General features: G+C 32.3%; 1 protein-coding gene and 1 long non-coding RNA gene across 2 annotated transcripts in view; both read left to right on the top strand.

Moving 5' to 3' along the window:
- LOC124954204 (fatty acid synthase-like) overlaps nt 1-3,061 on the top strand; it is a 72,273-nt gene extending 69,212 nt beyond the window's left edge. Inside the window, 4 exon segments of the mRNA XM_047506761.1 lie at nt 479-782; nt 848-2,348; nt 2,419-2,660; nt 2,778-3,061. Coding sequence (XP_047362717.1) covers nt 479-782; nt 848-868 — 325 coding nt within the window. The 3' untranslated portion in view covers nt 869-2,348; nt 2,419-2,660; nt 2,778-3,061.
- A 3,501-nt stretch (nt 3,062-6,562) lies between these two features.
- Nucleotides 6,563-9,024, top strand: LOC124953996. The gene is made up of 3 exons (XR_007102407.1): nt 6,563-6,689; nt 6,768-7,565; nt 7,805-9,024. It is a non-coding gene; the product is annotated as an uncharacterized LOC124953996 (long non-coding RNA).
- Nucleotides 9,025-14,371: the final 5,347 nt, after the last annotated feature.

The following is a 14,371-nucleotide window of genomic DNA, read 5'->3' as shown; positions in this document are numbered from 1 at the left end:
AGCCACGAAGTAAAAAATGGCTCAGTACATTGGGGCCAAGAAAGGCGTGGTCGACATCAGCCGCAAAACTCTCATCAGCTGAGTGTCATACCAATAACCTGTTCAAACCTGTACTCTTTGCAGAAACATTAGCTCTGATTCCCGACAATATTGTCCCGATTGAAATTAGATCGCAAAATCTACTACAAGCGTCTTTAAGAAAATCATTGCAACCAACCGTCAGGAATATTGCATTAAATCGTCTAAATGATAAAGATAACGTGATCATTTTTCTGCAAGCATTAGGGAAGCTTTATAACAGCGGTGTACAGCTTGATCTTACTAAATTATATCCACACGTAAAATATCCGGTCAGTCGAGGTACTCCAATGATACCCCCACTTATTAGATAAGAATTACGAGGATATAGAAAACGAAAAAGGCTAATAATAATTTCTTCTGAATGTAATATAAAAATTCAACGTTATTATGTGTTTAGATGGAAACATTCAGACGACTGGTTTGTGGCAAATTACAAAAGACAAGAGAGAATTGATTCTGGCGAACGAATATTTGAAATATCGGTCGATTATGAAGAATTTCATTACGTTATTGGTAACGTGGTCGATGGCAGAAATTTGTTTCCAGCGACAGGATATTTATGTTTGGTTTGGCAAACTTTCGGCATGATCATAGGACAATTGTACACGGAATTATCTGTTGTCATTGAAAATATAAAGTTTAATCGAGCTACCACCATTCCGAAAGAACGCAAAATTGAAATGATCGTCATGATTCAAAAAGTTACTTTCCACAACTTGTATCAGTATATTGTTTTATTTAGAATTTAACATATGTCGTTCTACAGGCAGTGGTAACTTCGAAGTGATCGAAGGTGGTCTTGCTATTGTTACTGGAATGATTCGTGTTGCAACAAACTTATCGAAGAAGATAATACCCCTTGATCTAATCAAAGCAAATGTTGGCAATGAGAAGGAAGAATTAGATTCGAAAGATATCTATAAAGAGTTGAAGCTACGTGGTTACCAATATAGCGGCCTCTTTCGAAGTTTACACAGTGCCTCAGTTTCGGGAAAAAAAAGACATGTCGAGTGGAAAAAAAATTGGGTAGCATTTATGGATAACTTATAGCAAATGAAAATACTCGCTTTAGATACCCGAGGTTTATTCGTACCGACTGGAATTCGAAAATTGATAATAGATACTAAAGCTCATCAACGATATCTGCAAAGATTGACAACCAATAAAAAAGATAAATAATTATTTTTAATGCAAAGTGAAGCTATATAGCAAATTCCTTTATATTTAATAATATTATTTCAGATGTACCTGTACAATTACTAGAGTATATTTGATGTGATTGTAACAGAAGGTGTAGAAATTCATAATATTAAGGCCAGTGAGATTGCTCGGAAGAAATCTGTCAGTGATCCAATTATCGAAGAACATAAATTCATTGCTTATCGTCAAAAAAGGGAAATGTCATTACGCGAAATATTAACGTTATCCATGCATATTACTCTTAAGAATATACCAATGACGAAAGTGAAAACAATTGAACTTATTGAAGATAATAACAATATACCAGCAGAGAAACAGATATCTCCATTGTTGAGAGATATTCTAGTCGATTTACCTTCGATTCAAGCAAGCATTAATATTTTTGCACCACCAAATAACTTTGACGAAGGAGACATTCTTAAAAATGTTGAAATTTTAGAATCGACAAAATTACGAACAGATGATATAGCAATATTAGCAATTGGATGTTGCTTATTAACCAATGAAAAACAGGAAAGTTTAAAACAACTTTTAAAATCTACAAAAGATGGAGCTTTCCTTTTATCACGCGAAAAGGAAAATATACCATTGGACTATTCTGTTCTAAAGGAATTTCTATTAGGTTTAGTTTTAGAGAAACGTACTTCCGAGGAATCGTGGATATTGTTACGGAAGATCGAGAAAATTTCGGAAAATATTCTATTTATTAATGTTAGGAGCAATGAATTTAACTGGTTGAAAGAAGTACAGAATGTGCTTGCCAATGAAACCAGAAGATAACACTAGAGTAATACTTGTTGAGGAAGGAAACTTTGAATCTGGTCTTTTAGGATTCATTAATTGGTTACAGAAAGAACCTGGAGGCAGAATCTTCCGAGCTGTTCTAATTCAGGATCTTAAAGCTCCGAAATTTTCTTTAGAATTATCCCTTTATTCGGAACAACTCGAAACCGACCTTGTCATTAATGTTTTACGATCAGGAAACGTTTGAAGATCATATAGGCATCAACCACTTCCATCTCGTGAACCAAAGCTTATGTACCATGGCTTCGTTAATCAATTGATATGTAAGAACATTTCATCAAATTTTCATCAAATATCATGAAATAAAATTTGTACAATAATACTTTTTAACAGTCACGCGGAGATTTAAGTTCGTTACGATGGCTCGAAGGACCAATTACGAAAGATTATCAAAAGGAAGATCTTGTTCACATCCATTATGCATCGTTGAACTTTAAAGACGTGATGTTGGCAACAGGTAAAATAGAATTAATTGTGTTTCAACTGGACAGAAAAGATGTTGTCTATGTATTTGGATTTGAATATAGCGGAATCAGTATTGATGGTCGACGTATTATGGGACTTAATCCAAACAAGTGAGCTAATAAAAAATCATAAGATTGAGATTTAATCGTGGAAATAACAGAAAATAACAGAAAATAACAGAAAATGAAGGAAAATAACGGAAAATAAAATGAATAATATTTTTTCAGATGCATATCAAATCTTTTCCAAATGGACGAAATTTTTCTTGGACCATACCTGAAAGTTGGAGTTTGGAAGATCCAGCGACAGTACCATGCGTATTTTCCACATGTATTGGTGCGGTTTATATTAACGGAGAAATGAAAAAGGGTGATAGAATACTTATTCACTCTGGTGGTGGTGACGTTGGTCAAACCGCGATTACCTTAGCTCTTTAAGAAGGCTCTGAAGTATTTACTACCGTTGGTACACCAGAAAAACGTAAATTTATTAAAGAAACATTTCTCAGTATCGATGATAATCATTTTGGAAATTCTCGAGATACTAGCTTCGAACAAATGGTTTTCCAAGAAACTGACGGTAGACGTGTAAATATAGTTCTAAATTCTTTAGCGGAAGAAAAACTTTTAGCATCTCTGCGTTGTTAGGCCTATGGAGGACGATTTTTAGAAATTGGAAAGTTTGACTTAGCCGCGGATAATCCGTTAGACATCGATGTCTTTAAGAAGGATATCAGTTTTGATGCTGTAATGTTAGATCAAATTGTAGTTACCAAGGACAGAATCAGAAATGAAATAAGTTCAAAAGTAAACAAACTCCTTAAGGAAAATGCAATCAAACCGATTGTAAGAACAATCTTCGACAAAGATCAAGTAGAGAAAACCTTTAGATTCATGGCTGCTGGTAAACATATTGGAAAAGTAAGTTGTGATTTTTGTTTTAATATTCATTTATTTGTATTATCTTAAATTATAACTCGAAATCCACTGAATACACCGATCTTGGCTGAGCCTTATTATACATGTTTCCCAAACAAAAGTTATATAATTATTGGGTGGTTTCGGTTTAGAATTAATCGATTGGTTGGTTCTTCGAAATGCTAAAAATATTGTCATTACTTCGCGAAACGGCTTAAAGAATGCTTATCAACAAATGAGAATCAAAAGATGGGAATCATATGGCGTAAATATTAAGATCTTTGTCGGTCTCGACGCGTCTAAACGGGAAGACTGCGAGCTTATAGTAAAATCAGCAATATATGAAGGTTCCGTCGATGGTATATTTAACCTCGCGGTTTGTTTGAAGGATTGTATTTGTCGGAACCAAACGATGAAAACTTTTGAAGAATGTTTCAAGGGAAAAGCCTGGACAACGAAACGTTTGGACAAAGTTACTAAAAAGCTTTGTCCAGATCTTCGGCATTTCGTAGTCCCCTCTTCCGTTTCGTGCGGAAGAGGAAATGCTTGCGAAACGAATTATGGTATGGCTAATTCCATTATGGAAAGAATATGTGAAAAGAGAATAGAAGAAGATTTGCCTGGATTAGCTATTTAATGGGGAACGATTGGAGACGTCGGTCTTGTCGTGGACATGCAGGATAATGATAAAGAACTTGTTATCGACGGTACTCTACAGCATAACATAACATCATGTTTAGAAGAAATCAATCGATTTTTGTTACAAGATTAACCTATAGTTGCTAGTATGATAATCGCTGAAAAACGATTAGGTGGTGACAGTGAGGAAAATGTTGTGAATGCTGTCTTAAAAATTATGTGTAAGTTTGGGTTTATTCATGGTTATTCCTAAATTTAATAATTTTATTTTTTTTCGCCCGCTTTTACTACTTTTATCTTATTTAAATAACAAATTCTTGAGTATAGTTATTAAATACTTGAATAGTATCAATCCACATACTTCATTGGCTAAACTTGGAATGGATTCTATGATGGGTGTAGAAATAAAACAAACTTCAGAACGCGAATATGAAATATATCTCAACGCAGAGGAAATCGTATTAAAATTGCTTGTCATTAGAGGATGAACTGCAAAACAACATTGTTGTTAGCATCGCGGAGACACTTACATCTGTTAATATTGAACAGGTTTGTCATTTTTTTTTCTATTTCTCGCTATTGTCAAACGAATTTAAAAACGTTACTTTCCACCTTGTACTTGAATTAGAAAACTCCAAAACGTGGGATGAGAAAGTAAATGCATTCTTTAATGTACTGTCTCCCAAACACAAGCAATTATATTTCGAACGGGATTTAAAAGACGCCATCCTTTCATTTTATGTGATACTGCAAGCATCCATGAAATATAATCCAGAACCAATACCATATATATGAACACCGATCATATTGCTTAAACCGATGTTATCGTCTGTAAAACATATCTCGTATGATTATGGACTACAGAAAGTAAGTTTAAAAAATTTTTATATATCATAAATATAACATTAATCTACTATAAAGTACTGTTATTTTCAAATAACTGAGGGCAAAGTAGAAGTACATGTTATTGACGGCAATCATGCCACGATGTTAGAAAACAATGAAATTGCAATGGTGATTAATTATGAACTGCTTGAGTAGAACTAATTAAAATTAAATGAAATAAAGTAAAAAATATATATATACATATATAAAGCAAAATATATATATGTATACATACATATATATTTGCGTAGCAAGAATACGTAAATACGAATAAAAGCTATTCAAAAGTAATGCGAAACTATAAGCTATTCGTGTTGCATTACTCTGCTAATATTATAAATTGTTTTTGCGACAATAATGATAATAACATTGAAAATAAGAATATAAAAATGACACTATTTAGAAATAATTAAGTAACTATAATTATCTCCACGTTTGTAGTTAATTCTACTTTTTATCAGTTCAGTCCAAAAGTTCGTGCGCATTTTGCTACATACATACATGCTACTAATGCGCACGAACTTTTGGACTGACCTAATAAATAAATTTCGGATGAAGGAAAAAGAAGAAATAACGATATCTCTTCTTAATTTATTCCGACATGTAAAAAATTAATTATAAACTTTCTTGTAAAGTGACAATATTAACTATTCATTTTTCTTTGTTTTTATAAAGTGTATAATTTTGCTTTAATTAACAATAATTTTTGCTTTATTTACTTCCATTGAGAATACTTACAATGTTATCAGCATCCTGATTAATCCTAAACAGTCTTTTAATTTTATTTTCTTAACGCAACAAAATTTTCGGCGAATAAATTTTATTTCATTTGTGTCATTCAATCTTGTAAGAATATATCTTTGATAACCAGGAGTTATCGCTATCTCTCACAGATCAAGAAGGAGCAAAATTTTCGGCGGACTTCTTTTGTCTCGAATTGAACCGTGTATCGTACGATGTGTTCCGACTAGTCACTTTATCGCCATATGATTGGTCAGACACACGTCAATGCGCTCTCTATCTGCAGCTCGTGCACCTGCGCTTATGATGAGTTCGTTCTGTTACACTGCGGTTACATATTTTGAAAAAGAGGTTACTATTTATATTCTGCGAAAAAGTATTTTTTACTAATGATAGTGATTGACTTACGCATTTATAAGGATAATTATTAGATTCAAAACGATTTTCACGAATTATTGAACAAATTATTAAACAAACGTACCCTTTCTCTATATCATTGAATTTATATTATTTTCAACTACGATACTTCCTACAAAAAGGTTATATGGTTTCATTTAACAGGAAGTTAACTTTGATTTTTTATTTTAAAAATTGTATCTTTGCAATGTTTATTTTGGTTTTGTTTTACTTATTCATTTTGATAACTTAATCGATAATTGAGCAGAAATATTCTTCCTGTTTATGATATGAATGCAATTTTTCCCGTTATAACTTGGTTACGTTTCAATTGTTATTACTTATTATATTTGACAATGACAAGAGTTAAAGAAATGTTGAAATAAATAAAAAAATTAAGGAAATAGTTACAACAAAACTTATTCTGTTATTTCAGAAGATGGTGAGCGAGATTAGGATTGAAAGTTCACTCAATACATCAACAATAGAAACGTCTGTGTCTTCAGGTTTCTCAAAAACGTGACTTGTAAAGTCTGATAAAGTGTATTCGAATAAGGCAGTGTATGAGATAAATATGTTAATGTAATTATACATTCCATTATTCTTAATCCGTTTTTCAACGATTTTTTTAATTTGCAGTTTGCAGTAGAGGGAGAATAAACTGAAAATGTTGGTAAAAGAAATGCGTTAGTTTGTAGTGTTCAATTTCTCCTAGAAATTGTAAACTCATAAACAATGTTTTATAACTGATAACTACAAGGATAATAAAAAAAATGAAAACACGATTTCGATTGAAGAAGTAGCAGCTATCTATGACGGTGACTTTCAAAAATTGTCTTGCAAGACAATGTCATGGATCAAATATCAGAATATTATAGAACACCATAATAAGATACAATGAACATAATCTAGATGTTATAAAAAAGCTGTATGTTCAACTTTCTTCCATAGAGTATCAACGGATGACTAGCTGCTTGAAAACTTTTCTTCAAATGATTGATGTAATTATATTATATGTCTCGTTCTCGATGATAATAATGTGCTTGTCATGGTAAAATTACAACCTTCAATGCATAAGGTTTTTTTGAAAAAATAACGCCCAACCGCCATCTTCCCTGGGTCGTCAGGCTCACAGTTTCATATTGTTTCGTTGTGCTTAAACATCAACACGTTTTCTGCAACTCGTTTAAAATAATTCTTAAATTGTTACATTTAAGTATATTAGATTATATCCAAATACATCGGAGAAGGAAAAGAGATCAAGATCCAGGGAAATGTCTAAACGTCGTAGAAATGATAAAGTACATGCTTTGAAAAAACGCATTGATAATCTAAGGAAGTTAGTTAAGAAATTAGTTGAGGAATTAGTAAATGTTCAAAAAGAACTCGCATCAAAATTTCCACAAGGAAATAATTTCTTGGAAGCTGAATAAACCGGTAAGTTTAAACTAAATAATTACATAAAGAATTAAATCTTATCCTTCTACATGAAAGTTGGTAGATAATATTCACACGACGTTGCAAATCCATACAATACAAAGCAATAGTCTCCCTTCTCTCTCGCTTGTGATTATGTTCAATAAGAACAAAAACATCACATTTGGCGCAAAAATGCTTCTGGATTCTGCTCTTTATAAAATTACCTAATTTGGTAATATTTTCTATTTTCTTCGCAGATCTTGAGATCGAGAAAAAAAATAAAAAATTGGAAAATATTCCACTTATAAAAATGAAGTTACGGAAGGAGAAATTAAAACAGACACTGCGGTTAAAACAGAGGCATCATTATATGGCATCCTGAAGGTTCTAGATAAGGATCCAAATGAATCCAGCTCCACTCACAACTAAAAGAAACGTGGTTGGAGTGGAAAAATAAAGATCTGCCAGAGAAAAATAAAATAGAAATCTTAGAATCATATAAAATTACACTGAATCGACCAAAATGAACCTTGAGATACTACCACTGGTATTAGATGTTGCTAAAAAGAGAGACCAACACTTCTTGGATACTCAGAAATGCGTCGGTACCATTATATGGACGTTGGCAGTGCGGCAGTTTCTATTTTAATAGATCCTCCGAAAGACGGCCTAGATGAGAATATATTTACGGATTATATCAATCACGCTGGGCAGGATCTTTTTCTTCAACAGACTAAAGCACGAAAATCATTTATTACATCACAACTAAACAAAAATATTAAACCAGTGATAGACTCGATGGTTTCCAATGAATAGTTGTATGAAAACAAGCTCAAGGAAATGGTTATAGTTGCAAAAGAGATAGAGAATGCTTGTGTTGAAATTAAGAAGCCCTCATCGAAAACAGCAGCAAAGTTTCGAAGTCAGTAAAACTCGAAATACCCACCGGTGAATTACCGTCCAATAGATCAACAATAAAAACGCCTGTTAAAATTCAAATCAAAGACGTACAGAGCCCCACGAAATCTGCCCAGAACAATAATCCGGAAGACAAGCCACTCATCATCGAGAAGTAATAAATGTAATTAAAATAGCAAGTCGTTTATCCTTCTATATGGAGATATGGAAAGAAATTACAGCTGATAAATATATTCTCAGCTATTTATGTGATTATAAAAATTACGGAGATACCAATAAAAGAGTCTGTACTGAGGGAAAACTGTCTTCTGTCGAGGAATGCGAGGACTGTAAGGAAGTTCATATCGACCTTTTCCTAGTACCAAAACCCGATGACTCTAATCAATTCATAATCAACTTAAAAGAGATGAATAACTTTATTCAAGTTCCACATTTTAAACTAGAGGACATTCGGTTTCCTCAAGAGATTTCTTAGGATCTATAGATCTTAAAAATGCTTATTTCTCAGTATCTATATATAGAGGCTATAGAACATTTTTTCAAGTTGAAGGGAAAAACATTCCAATTTTTATGTTTGCCATTTGGACTGTGCATCAGTCCGTATATTTTTACTAAGGTTATAAATCCTATAGTAAATATATTAAGATATATAAGACAATATAATTGTCTCATACCTAGATCTTTTTATTAATAAATCAAAAAATGATTGTGAACAAAATATGAAAGAGACAATTAAATTTTTAGAACTCTTGGGTTTAATTATCGACTATCAGAAAAGTACCTTAGTCGCGGAACGATGTTGTAAATATTTAGGTTTCGTTGTCAATACTATTAATTTCGCCATAAATTTAACAAATAAGAAAAAGATTCGAACAGTAAAACTATTAAACGAATTTAAAATAAACAAAATCTAAAAAATTAGAAAATTTGCGGAATTACTTGAGGTATTGACGGCTGCCTGTCCTGCAGTAGCTTATGAGTTCATTTACTGTAGGCGATTGGAGATACAAAAATTTTAACATTAAAGTTTAATGGCGGAAACTATGAGGGAAAAATTTTAATAATGAAGTAAATGTTAAAGGATTTCGACTGATGGAAAATAAATGCTGCTATTGGTGCAAATCCAATTAAAACTCGAAATTATGCTCTCGAAATTTTCTCAGATTCATCCTTGTCAGGATAGGGTTGTTACTGTGGAGGTAAAGAAGCTTTTGGTTTTTGGGACACAACTGAAAGAAAGAATAATATGAATTATCTTGAGGTGTTCGCCGCATTTTTTGCGATAAAATCCGTCGCGTCGGGATGTGAAATATTACTTTGTTTAGACAAAATTACGGCTGTCGCGTACGTAAATAGGGCCGTAGGAATCCAGTATCCACACTGTAGTGAGTTCTCAAGAAAAATTAGGGAGTAATGTAAAGAGAAACAGATATAGTTGAAGGAATCATACATAGCATTAGCAGATAATACTGAGGCAAATAGAGCATCACGCAATGTAAATGTAGATTTTGAATGGAAGCTTGCTCAGACTGCTTTTTATCGAATTGAGAACAAATTTGGCCTGTTTTCTGTTGATTTATTTGCGACTAGATTAAATAAAAAATGTAAAACATTTTATTCTATATTCCCTGATCCGGAAACGAAAATAGTGAATGCTTTCACTACGTCATGGACAAACCAACAGTTCCATAACTTTTTCCGTTTTCAATTATTTTACGTACACTTCGAAAAATAATTAATGACAAAGCGGTTGGTGTGTTAATCGTACCCGTATAGCGTATACAGTCTTGATATCCTCTGCTCACATATCTCCTCATAGAAACTAACATGGTATTTAAACCAAATAAGAATTTATTAATTTCTCCTTGCAAAGATATGAGTCACCCATTAGCATCCTACCTTTCGTTGGTAGCACGGAAATTGCCCGGATGGCGTATGTACAGAAGGGACTTTTAGAAGAAACAGGAGATATAATGATAAATTCTATTGCACAGTCACTGAAGCAGTACAAGAGTAGCTTGAAACGAAGATGGACTTTCACACACTTAAATAATCTTGATTTATTTAACTCAAGAACTACTGATATTATCAAATTCCTAAGTAATCAATTTAAAGATGAAGCAAGCTACACTACATTTAATACTGCCCGATCTACTGCGTCTTTAATTTCAGCATATAATATTAACAAAGATGGATTAATATCACGTTTTATTAAAATCATATTTAAACAAAGACCGTCTAAGTCAAAGTATTCTTCAATGCGGGACATCGATTCTGTACTGAAATACGTAGAAAAAATGCATCCAATTAAGAAATTGAAATTAAAAGAAGCTGCAGAAAAAGTAGTAACATTATTGGTATTAACTACAGCTCAAAGACTTCAGACTTTAGCATTTATAGAATTGATAACAGAAAAAACTAAAATAGAGATAAAAATTAACATAACTGAATTGATTAAGACATCAAAATCAGGAACATTCTCCTCGAACTGATTTTACCCTTTCACAATGGTAAGCCAGGACTGTGTGTGGCCCCTACTGTCCTAGATTTCATAGATTGTACTAAGAAATTAAGAGATGATTAGACAACGAATTTGTTCATTGGAACTACAAAACCGTTTGCAGCGGTTATAGCTAAAATATATAGGTCACTGGATCAAATCATTATTGGGAAACGCAGGTATTGATACAAATCAATACACAACGTATAGCACACGCCATACAGCGTGTGCCATACAGCACACAATAGAGATGCAGACATTACATCAATAAGACGCAGTGCTGGGTGGACGCCTAGTTTTCAAGCCATCTTTAAATTTTATAATAAATCCATTCAGACTTCCAATGGCCAATTTGTACATACACTTTTGAATAAAAGTTGAGTACTAATTAAGTTTCTTTTATTATATAATAATTTCAGCCTACGCGACTTGTTTTCTTTTGCTTTTAAATAAAAAGTTAAATTTCAAATAAAAAATTATCCCGCAGCCTTTAAAAACTACATTATTATCATTGAGACCGAGACATTAAATATAATTTTGATCAAACTTTACCCGCCTTCGGCTTATAATTGATCTTTTAATTATATAATTATGTTTTTAAATATGAAACAAATTTTGATCATAGACAGTTAGAAGGCTTTTGTAAAGCTGAAATTATTACAAATTTTTATGTTATAATTATATATATATACTAATGTAAAGTATTAAAATAACCAAATTTACATTATATAATTTTTTTTTTAAAAGGAAAAATTAATTCTGTTGTAGACGATTAAAAGAAAATATGAATATTACATTATAGTTTTGAATTCTATAATTTTGTTTTAAATATGAAAATTTTATATTATATAATTTTTTTTTTTTTAGACACAAATCATATTGTATTATAAAATGGTTAAGTCATTCTTTAATTCTCTTTTACTTTCTCCGATTAATCGAGCTCAACGTTATCAATTTTTTTTATTTACTTTCTCGTTCTCTCTTCAATAGGATCGATACGATAGTTTTATACATTTTAAATTATTCGTTTAAGATACAATAAAATTGTAATAGTACAATTTTAGAAAAGTTTCAGACATCTATAAAATCATCTTTTTCATTTAATTTACTATATCGCCAAATCTTATTTTCTTAAAAGGATATCTTTGTAAATGTATAAATGCAAAGTTTCTTTTTATAACTCCAGTATAATTTTGAATAGACTGTCTTTTTTAGAAATTGAAAACCACTCGATTTAATGAAATAATATCAATAAAATTTCAAGAAATATTCGAACGATCGAATTTACACATATACATACAACATACATACAAATGCATACAACATGTATGTATATACATTTGTCATTAAAATGTCATCCAATTTAACATATACTCATATATAATATTTAAAAACTGAAGATGGACCTATTCGGGTCAACGCGAAAACGAGGACGAGACAGTCGAACGTTTAGGTGTGAATATAGAATACTTCGATGTGCTGCTGCTACTACTATTAGGAGGTAGTCACCCACGCTTCACTTCTATGAATTGTCATCGTTGTTATTGTCGTTGTCCTAGCCGTCGTTATCGTTATTTTCATAGTCGTAGTCGTCGTCGTGGAACACTGGCTAGGATGTCTTGTAAAGCCGTAATATCAAATTATACCATTCCTCTTTCACGACCAACTTCTCTGAACGAGACAATCTCCAAGAACCCATAAAGATATTGTCTTCATCTCTTACAGTAACGAGCCATTGTTGGTGGTGTATTATCACGACTCTTATGAACGTAGCATAAAATCGACGAGTTGATCTAAATTACGATACTCATGCTGCTCAAGTCATGTATTCACGCGAATGCAGAGTTGTATACGAACATATATATTTATGTATGTTGTATTCCTATAATGGTCAATCGCAAATCGTGACAGTTTGCAGTAAAGAATAAACTGAAGATGTTGCTAAAAGAAATGCATTAGTTCATAGTGTTCAATTTCTCTTACCTACTCGTTAACTTGATACAGATTAGACGTATTTCCTATCGTTCCCGATTTGTTTTTGTTCACAGATCTTATAGCGTACATTAACGACTTGTATTGTTGAAAAACTGTAAACTCAATTTGAACAAAAATAAGTTCCCGCCCTTTTTATAGTCAAGACCAGCTTCGGCCATCTTGATCGATGTATCGATCCAATGTATCGATTCCTGTCGAATTGAATAAACATTGCTTCTTGTCTCAGAGAAGAAAAAACACAGAACGATACAGATTTGTTTAATTAATATCCCATGTGCATAATCCTGTTCCATCATATATTATCTCGTTGCGCTTAGACAGTAAGCGTACATCGTATGGCTGCTGACTCAAATATATAGCCAATAAAGCTAAAAATCTCAAAATTGGGAGACATCTGTTCTCTACAGAAAACGTCAAATAACGAAGTAGAGGATATCGATATATCCACTAACGCTTCCATCTATCGATCTGAGTTCTTATCTACTAGCAAAAAGAGGAAATTAATACAATCACAAATATGACAAATTTACGCACGTTCCATCAATCCGAAATGTGGCTACAAGATATACCTATACACAACTCATACAGTATCCTCTCTGAAACTGATGCTACACCAACAGGTAACACCAAAAGAAATGAAGAAAATAAACCTTCTCCTATTTACATTCAGAGTCAAGTCATTGAATAGCTAATAGAATTACTTGTGCAACAGGTAGGTAACAACAATTTTACTTTAAAGCAACTCAAAGATAATCAGACAAAAATCCAGTAATCATCCTCGGATCACTATAGGAAAGTAATAAACGAATTAAAAAGCAAAAATGCAAATTTTCATACCTATCAACTTAAAGGTGAAGGAAATTATAAGGCAATTCTACGCGGAATGCATCCAAAAACAAATTTACAGAAAATCATTGACGAACTGAAGCAACACAAACACGTTGTTAGATCGATTAATAATATAGTCAAGAGTGGCTGTATAGTTAATGATACTAAACAGCCACTACCTCTATTTGCTATTGAACTTGAATCAAATAATAATAACAAGAACATATACAGCATAGAAAAATTACTCAACACATTAATTAAATTCGCCAAGACCGAAACGTGACATAGCTCAATGTCATCGCTACCAAACCTACGGTCATACGAAAAATTACTGCAATAGGTTACCTGCTTGTGTTAAATGTACAGGTAATCACTTAACTACATTTTGTCCACAACAGGGTAAACTACTAAACGTAAAGTGCTTTAATTATCAAAGTAATCATCCAACAAGCTATAAAGGCTATATGGTACGTAAATAACTACAACACAAAACATTTCCTTCACTAAGATGAAGAACACTATCTGAAACTAACAATAACCACATTCCTTATACCACAGAATACAATCCAAAAATAGACACTTC

This window comes from Vespa velutina, chromosome 14, assembly GCF_912470025.1.
Source record: "Vespa velutina chromosome 14, iVesVel2.1, whole genome shotgun sequence".
Lineage (NCBI taxonomy): Eukaryota > Metazoa > Arthropoda > Insecta > Hymenoptera > Vespidae > Vespa > Vespa velutina.
Note: the sequence above shows the minus strand (reverse complement) of the source record. Positions and strands in the feature narration are given on the sequence as shown.